General features: G+C 34.4%; 3 protein-coding genes across 3 annotated transcripts; 1 reads left to right on the forward strand and 2 right to left on the reverse strand.

Moving 5' to 3' along the window:
• The first annotated feature begins 3,896 nt into the window (after positions 1-3,896).
• Positions 3,897-8,542, forward strand: LOC121748426 (zinc finger CCCH domain-containing protein 67-like). The gene is made up of 6 exons (XM_042142781.1): positions 3,897-4,720; positions 4,833-4,898; positions 5,278-5,397; positions 5,750-6,019; positions 7,690-7,965; positions 8,175-8,542. The coding sequence occupies exons 1-6, from the start codon at positions 4,136-4,138 to the stop codon at positions 8,328-8,330; spliced, it is 1,473 nt and encodes a 490-aa protein (XP_041998715.1). The 5' UTR covers positions 3,897-4,135; the 3' UTR covers positions 8,331-8,542.
• Positions 8,543-9,890: 1,348 nt separating this feature from the next.
• Positions 9,891-10,714, reverse strand: LOC121747398 (putative late blight resistance protein homolog R1B-13). The gene has a single exon (XM_042141431.1). It carries the CDS (start codon positions 10,712-10,714, stop codon positions 10,052-10,054), a length of 663 nt encoding a protein of 220 aa, XP_041997365.1. The 3' UTR covers positions 9,891-10,051.
• A 25-nt stretch (positions 10,715-10,739) lies between these two features.
• On the reverse strand, positions 10,740-12,388 carry LOC121747397 (putative disease resistance RPP13-like protein 3). The gene is made up of 2 exons (XM_042141429.1): positions 12,301-12,388; positions 10,740-12,183 (listed from the first exon to the last, which is right to left on the reverse strand). Exons 1-2 carry the CDS (start codon positions 12,330-12,332, stop codon positions 10,740-10,742), a joined length of 1,476 nt encoding a protein of 491 aa, XP_041997363.1. The 5' UTR covers positions 12,333-12,388.
• Between the last annotated feature and the right edge of the window lie 3,584 nt (positions 12,389-15,972).

Consider the following 15,972-nt stretch of genomic DNA (forward strand, 5'->3'; position numbering starts at 1 on the left):
CAGATTAAGGTATGTCAAGTAACAACTATTGTGTGTTTGTCCTTGCTTTGAGAAATGGCCAACCCACGTTTCTTAAGGAGTCAATCATACTAACATTTAAACCATTTGCACAAAATCACAAAATGAGATACTGAAATTTGATTTAACATCAAATCTATATCACTCCCCACAGTTTTGTGAACTAAAATTTAGTTGCCCTAATGTGCATCACTATATTTGGTGTTTACTTTCACTGAATTACAGTTATCTTAGGCAAAAAAAACTTATCGACAAATATACTTCGGTTTTGAAAAATATATGCAATTTTCAATTACTCCTATTGAGCATAACTATTCCTTTGCCTATGATAAGGGAGATTATGTTTTTCAATTTTCAATTATCAAGCAGAATTATGCCTTCAATTATTAACAAGAGTTTTCAGGCTTGCCCCAAATTATACCTAAAAAGTACTATAAGATGTTGGAACCTGCTGCTTGATAACTAAACTATTTCTGATAAGTCATGGGAGATTATGTTTTTCTTTGTTTTGAATAAGATGCCAGTTCTACTATCTAGCCTATCAACAAGTAGTTCAAGCAAAATCACGATGAGTCCATCTATCTAGGTGATTCCCAGTATCAGTTATCAAATTTAAACATTAAGGTTAAGATACTTCCACTTTCTAATAAGTTTAGGTATAGTTTTCTAACAACATCTCCAGGCCTTCTCAATTGAGTAAAGAAGTTTCGAGATGAGACGATAACAAACATTGATATGTTTCACGAATCAAGACAACACTCAGCAGAAGCTTAAATCTTTCCACATTTTCTCACTAACAAACACACTAACTTGAAAAACAAAATGAATGAACAGTACCGAATCGATAAGAACGGGGCGGAGGGCGGCGCCACGACAGAGAAAGTGCAGGGATGTGGGCTTCAATGGAGCAGCGACTTCGGGGCGGCGTCGCCCGCCGGAGAAAGTGCAGGCGATGAGGTAGAGTGGCGACTGGCGACTGGCGACTTCTACCAAATACTGTGTCTAAATCAGTCGGGTTTGGATTCAATCCGAACCAAAATTGAAAACCCAACTGAATTTGGAGGTTACAATACTCAGAGATTAAATTCGATGTTAACGAGTTAAACTATAATTTCATGTGAAATTACAGCATAAAATAAACTTCAATATTTGCACTTGCATTCCCTCAAAACACTATCGCAGTCATTAAATTTTGCATTTTTTTAATAATTTTTAGATGATTTTAGAAAATAGAAATTATTTCTTTCTTTTTTTTGTCTATTTCTTAAAAATTAAATCTTTTATTTTAAGAAAATTCTTTCTCTTTAACGAGATAATCAATTTTCTACTAAAATACATTTTCTTTTTATCTCTTACTTTACCGATTTTACATTAAAACTAGTGTCAGTTTCAAAGGTTCCTATTTTTAGGAAACGCATCGAGTACGGTACACTAATGAGTACGACTAACCATTGGAAGGCATTTCTGCACTCTCTCCTCACTTTCTTAAAAATCGAGTAAGGGTCAAATGTAGTCTCAAATATATGACGATTTTGGTCACAAACATTGCGTGTTGAATTATTGCATCCACACATTTAAACACAGGCCGGACTCAGCCCAAAATGGACGGAGCCATAAAAAAACAGACGGTCAATGTCTTTTAAACCAGTTTTGACCCAATTAAAGTTCAAAGTCATCCTTTTCTTCTCTAAACTTAATTTTAGTTTCTGTGCATTTTTGCGATGATAAACCGTAGTCCGAACGCCGAATAATAAAATGGCTACGGATTTAATTTATGGTTAAACTAGTTTAGCTTTGGAATTATTAAGATTGCATGCCATCTACATGAAGCTTAAGTTCTAAATTTGAGTAATCTACTTTACGAAAAAGAAAAAGCACCTTTTAGAGTTATTTTTAGTTTTGGATTACAAGAGATAACCGGACGTAATATAACCCAAAAGAAAAAATACAAAATGGAAAAAACTGAAACGAAATTACAACGGAAAATGAAAAGGAATACAAAATGGAAAAAATTGAAACGAAATTACAACGGAAAATGAAATAGTAATCAAAGCCAACATGTATAATAAAATTGTAATGAGACTCCTAATGACAGACAGAGAAAGTAGTAATTAAAGTCAACATGTATAATAATACACTCTTATATGCAAATGCCTTTTTAAGTGTTTTACTATTTAATAGAATAAAAAATTATTTAAAATAAACATGAAAAGAGTTGGCAGAAATGTTGCATTCAGTTTGTAAACTTGTGCGTTTTAGGCACCGCACACCCTGCAAACGCAACATTTCTGCCAATTGTTTTCATGTTTGTTTTAAACAATTTTTTATTCTATTAAATAGTAAAACACTTAAAAAGGCGTTTGCATATAAGAGTATTTTATTATACATATTGACTTTAATTACTACTTCATCCGTCCGTCATTAGGAGTCTCATTTCTTAATGATACGAGTTTTAAGAAATATTAAGAAAAGTAGATGGAAAATAGTTAGTGAAATAGGGGTCTCACTTGTATTGTATATATTAGTTTTATATGAAATGTGAGTGGAATGAGTTAGTGAAAGGTGATACCCTATTACTATTTATGATAAAAGTGAACCGGGACTCCTATTCGCTGACAGACTAAAATGGAAAAACGGGACTCCTATTCGCGGACAGAGGGAGTAATGAATTTAAATGCTAGAATTATAGTTAACTTTTTTTTTAATATTCACATTTTTTTAGATACTCTCACCACCCCAACTCAAGTGATTGATTGTTTTTTGGTACATGTTTAACGAAAATTGTACTAATAAATAGTTAAAGTAAAAAAAAGTAAAGTAAAAGAGATAATAATGTGGAAGAGATTTATTATTGCTTTCTCAAAACAACGGCCAAAAATGAATCAATCACATGAGCCGAGAGTATACCCAACTAAGTTGAGCCAAAACTTTTGTACGGAGAATAAGAAATTATGTTGAAAAGTAGAAGAGTTGGATAAAGTAGGAAAGATAAAAAGAGAGTAAAATATGTGATAAAATAAACTAATGATTGGATGTTTTGTTTTTTATAAAAAGTAAATGATTTAACTTAGTTGGAATATTAAAAAGAGGAGTATACGTCGTAACTTAGTTAGGACGAAGAGAGTATTATTTTAAATCCTTAGATACTTTGCACTTGAAATATTTGTATAAGCTTTTTTTAATAATTATGTTCTTTTAATTTTTTAAGATTAATAATTTCAGACGAGCTACACTTAGTGTTATAATTTGGTTGAAATTATTTTATACCTAATCCTTTTATTTGAGGAATGATGGTTCTAATTAGTTATTATTAGTAGTTTGTCACTTATAAATAGAATTTCTATATTTTTAATTGAGTTATATACTAGTATCATGAGTGTTCAAAAGAATAAAAAAGATGTGCCAAAATATTCAACAATCCTATATGATTCAATTAACAAAAATATAGGAACTCTAAATTCGTGGTTTTTAAGCACCGCTTATTAACTACTCCATAATTCTTTAATTTCACTAGTAATTAAAGTCTATGTATAATAAAATACTTTCATATTTTACTATTTAATAAAATAAAAAATTGTTTAAAACAAAGATGAAAAGAGTTGGCAGAAATGTTGCGTTTAGTTTGTACTTTGTGCGTCTTACGCACAGCATAACCAACCACACAGGGATCCTCCCCTAATACAAAATAACACTACTTTTTCAAGAGAGTATATATAAAGATTAGTTAAAAAAAATAAAAAATAAATAAAATTTAAAAAAAGCTTAGTTAATACTCTATTTAGTTGGGAATTAGTGACACGTAATGTCTCACAACCTCTGGAATTAACCTATAAAACCTCAAATTGTGTTTAATTATTATACCCATAAAACCAGAAAATTAAAAAGAGTATTTTCACACTATAGAATTCATTGCCTATATGTGAAGAGAGAGAAGAAAGTGGAGCTTTAGTCTCTTCTTCCATTAAAGGCTGAAGCTCTCCGTCCCCAGTCAGTAAATACTGTACTCCACACTCATAATTCCGTTCTCACTCGGTTTATTGACTTTTCTAGATCATTTCATCACTTGAATTGGAGCGAGAGGCGTTTGATCCAGGGTTTGACATGCGGAGGGGCCACCATGGCTGAATCACCGCCATCAACCTCTGAAAAACCCCCAATCCAGAAGGTGGGGTTAGGGTTTTTGCTCGAAGATAAGCCTCTGTCCGATCCGATCAATCCCGAGCCCGAATTTCCTGAACATGCCCCTGGTGGAGGGAGTGATCCGCCTAAGGCGGAGCTCGAGGAGGTGCTCGGCGAAACCGCCGTCCTCGATGAAGAGATGGAATATCTGAATGCAATTGAGAGAGAGCTGTGTGAGCTTACTATCCAGCAGGCCCACATCGAGGGGGTTAGCGAGATATTGTTGAGCATCGACAAGGAGGAAGGGGATGATGCTGGAAAACAAAATGATGGCAACGATTCGGAGAGCTTCGAAGGTGGAAATGATATTGATGAAGGTGATGCGGATAAGGAGGGTAATGTAGCTGTTAATTTTGGTGATGGAGCGTCCAAGTTTGGGAGATTTAATCAGAACAATAGCCGAAGGAGGATTAACTATCCTATGAGGCCGGATGCAGAGGATTGCGCCTTTTACATGAAATTCGGCTCGTGTAAATTTGGGTTGAATTGCAAGTTTAATCATCCTCCTAGGAGAAAAAACCAGGTCTGTTTGTGTAGTTGGATTGGACTAGATCACGCCAATAATGTTTAATGTACCGTTCATTATATTGTTCATCGTCGATATTTTAAATCATAAAAATGTTTGCTTTTTGCAGAATGTTAAGGAGAGAACAAATCACAGGGAAGAGAACTCAGGGAGGGGAGGGCAAACTGAGTGCAAGGTTATTAAAAGTTATTCTTTTGTCTTTTTTACTTTTGTGGGAAATGCTTTATTTGCTTTTCAAGTGGATGTGATCTTAATTCTTGATAGGGCCCATGTAAATTTGATTTCTTTAATATGGCTCCTGATAACTTATTGCTATTTGGACACTAGATGTATTGTGATAGTCTGAGTTTTTCATCTTGCTACCAAGACAAAGCTCTTTTTCGAATAATATCCTGCATTGGGTTTGGTTCATTTATAATCCAACATAAAATTTTCTCTTAGCCATTATCTATTTTCTTCCCTGATGCATGAGGCTTAATATTTCCATTATACACAGGTTGAGTTTTCCCTGTGATTTGTTATCTGATGTGGCAGTTTATTTGTATATAATGCAGTATTATCTGACATCGGCGGGTTGCAAATATGGAAAGGACTGTAAATACTCTCATGGTTCAGACAGAAGCTCCACAAGCCAAACGCCAGAGTTCAACTTCTTAGGGTTACCAATTCGAATTGTATGACTCTTCTGCAGAATTTGAAGTTTTCTTCATGCATATTTGGATTTTGTTCCCTTAATCTAGGCTTTGGTTTGATTTAAACGAATTAGTGGCATTTGATTGGTTCATAGATATATTCAGGATCAATAGTGAATGCAGCTAATTAAAGCTGAAAATGATGAGTTTTGTAAAATTAGGCACTTAAAAATTTAGAGTTCACTGTTAGTTCCAAGTAGCTACACACGGGAAAAAATCGACTGTCATATCTAGTTGTGACGCTACGGAGAACTTTAAACAATATCCAAAGCAAAGTTTGACTAGTTTCTTTTGGCTCGACTCACTCTGTTGGTAATAATAATCTTCATTACAGGGAGAAAAGGAGTGTCCCTACTACATGCGCACTGGGTCGTGCAAATATGGATTGAATTGCAGATTTCATCATCCTGAACCAGTCACTGTTGGTGATTCCTCTTCTGGATATGGGAATGGGGGTTCTTTTCCATCACAATTTGTTTCCTCGCCATCTCCCACTTCATGGTCTTCACCAAGAGCATTTAATGAGAATTCTCCATTCGTACCAGTTATGTTTCCACCATCCCCAGGTGCTCCTACTTCAAATCAGGATTGGAACGGGTATCAGGTAATTTTTGCTTATCATCCTACGGCATGGTTCAGTATTTTGGTATATGTCTTCTATTTTCTTTAAACCGTGCGCAGATACTATTTTCAGATAACCACCCACTACTTTTGTTTGAATTATTTGGTAAGATCTTTATTGTTTAGGTGGTAGTGTAAAATTTGTAGTTCTTGTTAAGGTCAGGGAGTGTAAAACTCTCTGTTACTGTGTCTGTTGTGGATGTGTTCTTTAAACTCACAAAGTAATCCGTCCTTCTAATCATTAAACAAGTGGTACTTGGTTCGTAACTGACCTCATTGATTTCTTAAAAAAAAGACCCGTTTCTTGGATAGTCGAAGTCATGTACTATTGAATATTATTGTTGCTCTTTGGTTGAATTGCTGGAGACATTTGAGGCAGGTGGGATTGATATTCCCAATGCTACTTGTTCTATCAGCAAGAGTTTAGTATATAGTGTATTCTACTTCATTAAGGAGCTACGAATATATCCGGATGTCCTTTTTGTAAGCGATAATTTATGCGAAAGTTGGGAATCTGCTGTGTCGCCTTCATTCTTCGTAGATATGCATACTCTGGGTGGTCTGCTTTTGTATCTGTTATTGTGTCGTAACGTTCTAGCAAATGAGTGGCATCACTTAGCTCCAAAAAACGCCAAGCTGCTGTATTTAGCAAAGTAGAGATTGTCAAGATGGTGGTCCATTTGTGGAATCTAGAAATTATACTAGCTAAATGGAAATGATTTAGTTTCAGTTCTGCTTGATCTAGTTTGCTTAGTTAGTTCCAATACATATACCGGTATTTTATTTATGAAGAATTGAGTGCATAAAAGTAATGTAAGTTATTTTTATGAATAGTATGAAAGTCTACCGGAAAGTAGGTTTGGTTCACAAAAACCAGAATTGCTATCCATATGTTTTGTTATTTTAGCTTCTCCTAAGATCTCTAATTTCATTATTGTTGAATTGAAACAAGATTGTTAATACATTTGTTAGTACTACTAGTACATGGTTAGTTTGGTAGAATATGGCAATATTCTCTAGCAAAGTACACACAAGTGAGTCTTCCTAGAGTCTCTGAAATGTAGTCAGCAAAATAGGGAATAACAAAGTGAATATGTTTATTAGCCTATTAGGTAGTACTACAATTTAGTGGAAATACAGTTCTTGTGGTTGATTCATTGGTGAATTCTATATAGTCTTGTTGTCTTTCATGCTCTCAGTAAACACTAAGCTCATGCCTATAAGCCTATTGTAAAGGTTGATGGATGAATTTGAGACTTAAGCATTGTGTCAGATTTCTTTATTTTGATTATTTTGTCATTTTGTGTCACCCGGATTTCAGTGAAAATACCTTCTGAGTTAGATTTGAAAATGGTGTTAACTGAAGAGTCCACAATTAGGTAAAAGATATGTAAAACAGAGGGCCATTTGTTAGATGAAAATTTAATTAATGATTCTTCAATAAATGGTCTTAACTTAGGAGTTCACTCCACAATATTATGATATATTGATAAAGATTAGATGGTATATGTTGTACTCCTAATCTCTCCCTTGAAGGTGATAGGATTATTGACTGACTGATAATTTTGATGTGTTAAGTTTTATAGCTTATCCGTATGATACCCACTTTAGCTCTGTCTTATCTGCTTCCATTTCATTCTTGATTTGTTTGAGGCTGCAACCTACTCCGCATCTGAGGGCCTGCCAACACCCCCAGCCTTTTCCCTGAACAATCTACCAGCTGAGATAAACTTCCCCATGCGTCGTCAGCCTGATATTCTAGTTGAAGAATATCCAGAGCGTCCTGGTGAACCAGAATGCAGTTTCTTCATAAAAACTGGCGACTGCAAATTCCGATCAAATTGCAAATTTCATCACCCAAAAAGCTGTGTGTTCAAGGGAAAACCAAACACTTACACTCTCAGCGACAAAGGCTTGCCTCTTAGACCTGTAAGATTTTTTATGTTCAATTAAATTTTCCATTTAGGGGCACACTAAGCAAAGCTTTCTTGTGCCTTTAGACAACCATCATCCAAGATGAAAAATAGAAGTTAGGTTTTGTTGGAAGCATCTTTCTCATTATCTCCAACTGATGAACGGAGCTTGCTGATAATATCATTATCTGTAAATACTTTTGATTGCACTTGTTAACAATGCAGGATCAGCCCATCTGCACGCACTATCACCGCTACGGGATTTGCAAGTACGGACCAGCTTGTAAATATGATCACCCATCAAACTTTGCCATCTTGCCGACTCCCTTTGATCAACCGGCTGTAATGCTGGAGCAAGGAAATGAAAGCTTAGAAGCTTGAACTAACTTAGAGAACTATTCACTCTTTTTGTCACGTTTTAATTTACTCCTTTCATGTCTCACTAGATTTTAAACTTTGGACATGCAACTTCTGCTTGACTCTGTTATTACCTAGATACAGTTTTGTATTTTAGCCTTATGAGATTATGAACCGACCCCAAGTACGCTAAATGTTTGCAGTTAATGATGATTTGGCCTGAATCCAAAAGATAAGAAAGATGTGGCGGAAATGAGAAATGTAGATTTTGTTTTTCGAATAACCTGATAAAATTATAGCTTGAAACCAATGGGTCAACCCGAGTAACCTGATAAAATTATAGGATTAGGATTGTCCCTAAAAATTATACTCTATGAGTATATATTTGATGTCCCTCGGAAGTTAGCATTTTTTCATTTTAAATCATTGCCTAATACTTCCTCCGTCCCCGATTAAGAGTCACTTTTTTCCATTTCGGTCAATCCCCGATTAAGAGTCATTCTTCCTACTTACTATATTTGGACATCAAAAATACCCTAAAAGTAAAAGAGGTCTCACATTCTACTACCTAACTCCATTTATTACACCACACATTCAAACACTTTCTTAAAACCTGTGCCCGGTCAAAGAGTGACTCCTAATTGGGGACAGAGGGAGTACTTGAGTATTTTAAAGTCTTGAGTATTTTAACTTTAAAAGCATCTCTTGTTTTAAAAAAAACCACTCATTTTCTATATAGCGAGACTCTTCTCTTGCTAATATTCTTTAACCACTCAAAACATATCCATCAACTATTTTCTTAAAACGTGTGTACGACAAATGTGTAAGTTTTGGAGGATGGTGGGTGTGGATTGGAATTTTGAGATATGCAAAGACTGTTGATAAACATTCCCTTATTGTAACGAAGTCATTTTGCCACTTTGATACGTTCCATAATAACCGAGTCATTTTCCTTTTTATTAAAAGTCAACACATTTCTTCTCACTTATTTTACTCTTTTACTTTATTCTTACTTATTTTCATTTCTTACTTTATTCTTTCTTTATTTTTGTACCTTTTTCATTTCTTACTTTATTCTTCCTTTACTTAACTCACTTAATACATTTTTTTCTTAAATCGCGTGCCAAAAAGAAACGTTTACGCGGTACCGCGGAACGGAGGGAGCACCATCTTGAGCTTATTTTGCTTAATTTAAATCTTATTTAAAGAATATGATTAGTAATGATGATAAAACTGTTGTCTTATCACAATTTGGAAAAGCAAGTACACTTCTTCGCAAGTTATACGCTAAATGCTAATGATAATAAGCTAATAAAGGCACTTTAAACTTTATTTAAATTTTTCATGATTTTACATGCAAGAAACATTCAATTCACAAAAAAAAAACTCTGTTGATGGGTTATTGTAAATATATATTCTTTCTCCAAATAAAAAAAGAACTAAAATTTTCTTCAACATAAGCTTAGCTATTCAATTCTTCAAAGACAGAGAAAAAATTAGGTATCTTAGTACACCTTCATCATCGATTTATTTATAAGTGATACTTGAATCAACTTAAAACAGTTGTGTGCATCTTCTCAATTTAAGCACACGTAATATTTGAGAAAAAAGTTACAATACCACAGTTTAAGCACATGCAATATTTGAGAAAGAAGATACTACAATACCAAATAAAAACATAATGATCATCTAATCAACACAACCAAGAATTGCTCGAGAATATGTATGTTCACATCGCGATTGAGTCAACTTGGCCAGCTACGTGACTTGAGTAAACGAACCTGCAGTAGTTCATTGCCATAGCTTTCTTGCTCTTCTTTGATACATTCTGCAGATTCCACCATTGTTGAGTTGCTGATATCAACTTCAATCAAATCCAGCGTTGGGTGAGCTCCAAAACCACATGGGATCTCCCTCAAATTATCGCATTCATACAGAGTTAGGCGCTCAAGCCTGGGGAAATGGGAGCTCTGTGTGATCCATTGAAGGAGATCAGTGCTGTCTACTAATAGCACCTTCAGTTGGCAGAATTCCCCTTCGGTTGTTTCCCATTCAGTTCCATAGCAGGCTCGTCGTTTCAGTTTGAGCACTTGAAGATTAGGCAGCAGCACTCCAATCATTCTCATATCCTCCCATGGAAATCTGCAGCCACTCAAGCTCAACTTGTTCAATGTCAATGGGAAAGCAATGTTCTGAGACAGATCATCCTTCAAATTTGGATACGGCTCTGCATACAAACTCAACTTTTCAAGCCTATGCAGATGAACAAGATTGTCCAACCCATGTTCTGACCATCCCGCTTCATATGAGTAAATGATTCCCAGCTTCTTCAAGTTTGGTATCAATTCAAGTAATCTTTTCGAGCACTTGAGATCTTTGATGCGGGAGAGTGTATGCAGGTTGTACATAGAAGGCAAACTCTCTGCAGATGGCTCAGGCAAAAAGCCATCCAATAGTATAACGTGCCTCAACTCTCCAAATTTCAAATTTCATATACCACTGATTCAAGTGTTCATCATCCAAACTTGAGAATTGCATCCCAACGCCACTCAAAATCCTAACTATTAGGGTTTGAAGATTGTGAAGCTGGTACAAGGACTCAGATACAAGTCTCAGCGGCTTTCTAATTGGTTCATGTGTCAAACTAAGGTATCTCAAGTGAACTAGCTCACCAACATATGTAACACAGCTGGGTGATATAAGTTTTACACTTAATCCATCCAAAACCTTGAGAAGTCTAAACTTTTTCCAAGAATCAAAGGCCCAGTGCTTGAAAAGAAGGATGGTATGCAAAGGTGAAGTCTCCATGTTTGGAATGCAACCGAAGACATTACAAACTATACTTAGGCGGTTTGAATTCTCAATACCTTGAGGAAAGCTGCCGGAGAATTCAGTAATGGTGCAAGAAAAATCATGATCCCGACATTTTCTTATGCAGAGGTCTCGCAAGAGATCATGGATCTTCACCGTTCTGATCTTGCCAGTGGATCCTTTCTCATGGATCAAAACAAGGCTTCTTGCAGCTAAATCTTCCAAATACTCATATCCCAACTCTTCCATGTCTTTTGATCCATTTGGTGTCAGAAAACCCTCGGCCACCCATAACCTGATGAGCTTTGACACATTGATCTCGTAATCTTCTGGGAAACACCCCATGTCCAGAAAACAAGGCCTCAGACAATTAGGCAAGTACATATAACTCAAAGACAATATTTCAATGTAATGCTCATCATTTGAGGAAACAAGCTTATGTACATTCCCAGCAATCTTTTCCCAAGAATCTTTCCTCTGGATAACCTCACGAGACACAACTCCAGCTATTACAATGATTGCAAGTGGAAGCCCTCGACATTTCTCTGCAACCACTTGTCCAATTTTCTCAATCTCGAGAGGGCAACTTTCCTTTCCAAAAACCCTCTCTTTCAGTAAACTCCAGCTCTGATCTACAGACATCAAACGCATTTGGTATGGATGGATGACAGAGATGATGTAAGAAGCTACATTCATCTCCCTCGTAGTTATTATAATCCGGCTCCCATTAATATCATCTGGACACATCCTTCGTAGATCGTCCCACACATTTGTATCCCACATCTCATCCATCACCACAAGATATCTCCTCCCTTTCAAGTGTTTATACACTCGTTCTTTCAGTAACTCCTTGTCCGAATACTCATATACTTCCTCATCATCCTCATCATCCTCATCCTCCTCCTCCTCCTCCTCCTCATCATCATCATCCTCCTCATCCTCATCATATTCATCCTCCTCATCCTCATCCTCACCATCATCATCATCATCATCATCATCATCACCATCCCCATCCCCATCCACATGCTCATATTCTTCCAGTTCCTCAACCGCGTTCTTGAATTCACTGTCGAGTGAACTCAGTGCATTAACAAGAATTTCCCTTAAATGACAGGTTTGGGATATTGTGAACCAAACACACAGATCAAAGTGAAAAACAGTCAAAGGGTCGTCGTATGCATACCTAGCGAGAGTGGTCTTCCCAATCCCTCCCATCCCAACAATTGGGATGATTCCAAGTTGAGATGATCCTCACAAAGCCGACTTTTTATCTCCAGTAAATCTTCATCCATCCCAACAACCGTCGTTGGATTTTTCTTGCTACTTTGGATTTGCATTGCTATTAACTTTTGCAGCACGTGGAAAAAAGTTTTGGTTTTTGGTGAACAGTGTTGTGATCAACTTCGCAATGACTTAACCTCAGAAAATTATTACTCCGTCGCTTTGCAAACACAATACTCGTTGTCATGCTTGGTATAATAAAATATTCCCGCCATCATTAATTAAATGTCTCATATCTAAATCTGCATGAGTTATAAGAAAATTATTTGATTTTATAAAGTAAAGTGAGTAGGAAATATTAGTGGTGGGATCTATTTTTATATATTTATTTTATAATAAAATGTGAGTGAAATAAGTCAGTGGAATGTAAGGTCCAATTATCAAATATAATTAAAGTGAAATGAGACATTTATTGACGAACGGATGAAAAAGGAAAATGAGACATTTAATGACGGACGTATAGAGTAGAATAAAGAGTGAATGAAATGGAGATTGACAATTTCATTCAATTATTGTTAAGCACGAGAAATACAAATATAATGGAATTTTATTTATTTGTTTATTGTATTCATATGTTTGATAACTACAAATAATATAGGAATATAGGAATAGATTGAAATATGAATAATAAATTATTTTTTAAAATTTAATTAATTGTTAGTATTATACACACTCATTAAATGCGAACACACATACATACATAACTTATTACATATACACTACACCACACACAATACGCACATTGCATGTAGTGTGTGTATGAGTGTGTTTGTGTGCACCGTGTGTGTACAATGTGGGAAATGTGTGTGTGGTGTTTGGAATTTTACTTTTCAATTGTTAAAATTTTTAAATTTTATTTTATTATAAAACTTTAAAATTATAATCAGATAATATTGAATTGAAATATAATATAATATGTTGTGTAATTTCGTTAAAATCTAAAATAAGAAGAAAGGAGAACATGGAATGATCATTCTTTAGTTAAATAGAAGGAATGAATATTCCTATGAGAAATAGAATGGTGATTCATAAAGAAAAAATATAATACCAAATAAAAGAATGAAACGAAACTAGGAATATCATTTCATTTCCATATTTCATGATTCATTATATCAAGAAGCGCCTTATATTTGTGCAAAATATTATAAAGGGACAAAAAAGAAAAACTAGATAAAAATAAAGAGAAGAAAAGAAAAAGGAAATAAATGAAAAAAATTCTATAAATAAAATAAGACCAACTTCACTGGACATAATGGAAGTACTACTTCGTCAGTCCGCTTAGGGCTGGCAAATCGTGCGGATTGGGTCGTTATCGGGTCAACCTGATAATGACCCAATCCAATAAGGCATAACCTGAACCCGACCTGTTAAGGAAACTGTAAATCCGAACACGAACCCGACCTGCTACCTTCAAATCCGAACACGACCCGCACCCGACACGAACCCGTTATCGACACGATATAATATGGGTTGACACGACACGATAACACCCTAACCTGATATTACACGATTAAAACCTAATATTACACGATTAAACCTTAATTTTTAACCTAATTTACACAATTAAAATTCGTTTTATACTATTTAAACCTAATTTATAAGAAATTAAAAATTAAAGTAATATATATTTTTAAATAATAATAAAAATAATAATATTATTTATTAATGGGTTACCCGCATCCGACCCGAACCCAACCCGAAATTATCGGGTTCTTAATGGGTCAACCCGATAAGGACACGAATCCAATAAGACTTGACCCAACCCAATAATTTCGTGCGGATTCGTGTCAGATTATCGTGTCGTGTCGAAAATTGCCAGCCCTAAGTCCGCTATTCCATTTTTGAACGATTTGAGTTTTTTAAGAAATTATTTTGTAAAAGAAAGTGAGTATAAAAAATTATTAGAATGTAGATTATAATTTTATATATTAATTTTATAATAAATTACGAGTAGAATATGAAATCTATTTATCAAAAATAGTAAAATTAAAATAAAATAATTATTGAAGAAATAATAAAATGAGAAAAATGTGACATTTAATAATAAACAGATAAAATATTACTAGTATCTAACTTCAATTATTTAACAAGACTGAGGAATAATTTGGACATGCAATAAATGAGTGACACAGACTGCTAACCAAGTAGCAGTAGCAATAAATTGTGTGATAATAAATTTGATCGGGATAGTGGCGAGTCCTAGGATGGACTTGGACGTAAATTTTTCATGTCCACCCTTCCGTTTGATTCCTACTATCACTTTGAGGAATAAGGGAAGGGATATTCATATTATTATTAGTGTTTAATAATGGCATAGTTTGTACCTTGATGTATATTAATACTAATAAATTGGGATAACTTTTCATAAATGGAAATGTCCATATTTTTATGGGACCGACGAATATAAAAAGTGCTCAAATTTTTATGGAATTGATGAAGTATAATTTTGGACGCGCAATAATGAGTTGTAAATAGTACTCCCTCTGTCCCAACTAAGTTGAGACATAACTTTTGGGCACGAAGATTAAGAAATTGTGTTGAAAAATAGGAGAGAGGAATAAAGTAGGAAAGATAAAGAAAGAGTAAAGTAGAAGATGAAATAAAGTAAGATTGATTAGATATTTTGTTTTTTGTTAAAAATGAAATAACTCAACTTAGTTGGGACATCACAAAGAGGAATACGACTCAACTTAGTTGGGACGGAGGGAGTAGCAATAAATGGTGTGATAATCAATTTTATCATGATGGAATATTAGTACTCCCTCCGTTCCAAAAAAATATGTGCATTTGGGACGGCATGAAAATTAATGAATAATTGGTAAAGTAATAGAGAGGATGAGAAGGATAGTTAAAGTAGTGTTAGTGGATAATGAGACTCATATTATTATTAATGTTTAATAGTGGATTCAAGTAGTATAAAGTAAATAAATTAATGTATATGGGTAAAAAGTTGAGGTTAATTTCCATAAATGGAATGCATATGAAAAGTACATATATTTTCATATATATATTTGTAGGACGGAAGAAAATGAAAAGTGCATATATTTTTATAGGACGAAAGGAAATGAGTATATAATTTCAGTTACACGACAAGAATCAAGATTTAGTTTTTTTTTTATAATTTTATACATGCAACAAATGAGCGAGATAGACTGCTAACCAAGTAATCAATAGCAATAAATTGTGTGATAATCAATTTAATCAAGATGCAATGAATTACTGAGACAGGCACCTAACCAACAACAATAATTTGTGTGATAATCAATTTGTATGCGACGAACCCCTCATATGGAATTAAAGTCGGACAAAAATTGTAGAGAGTTGCACATTTCAAATAAAGATAAAATGAAGTGATAAAACATGATAAAACGAAGTGATAATTAAAACATACTCTATGAATTGATTTAGTGATAGAGTAGTTAATGTTTGAAATTAAAGATTTTAGGTTCGATAGTGCTTAACATGGAGTACTAATTTTTAAATCTCTACTCATTTGCATATAAAATAGAAACAAATGATAAAACATATAATCATATTAATACACAGTGAAACACAATGTAGAAAGAGAGTTAGA

This window comes from Salvia splendens, chromosome 9, assembly GCF_004379255.2.
Source record: "Salvia splendens isolate huo1 chromosome 9, SspV2, whole genome shotgun sequence".
NCBI lineage: Eukaryota > Viridiplantae > Streptophyta > Magnoliopsida > Lamiales > Lamiaceae > Salvia > Salvia splendens.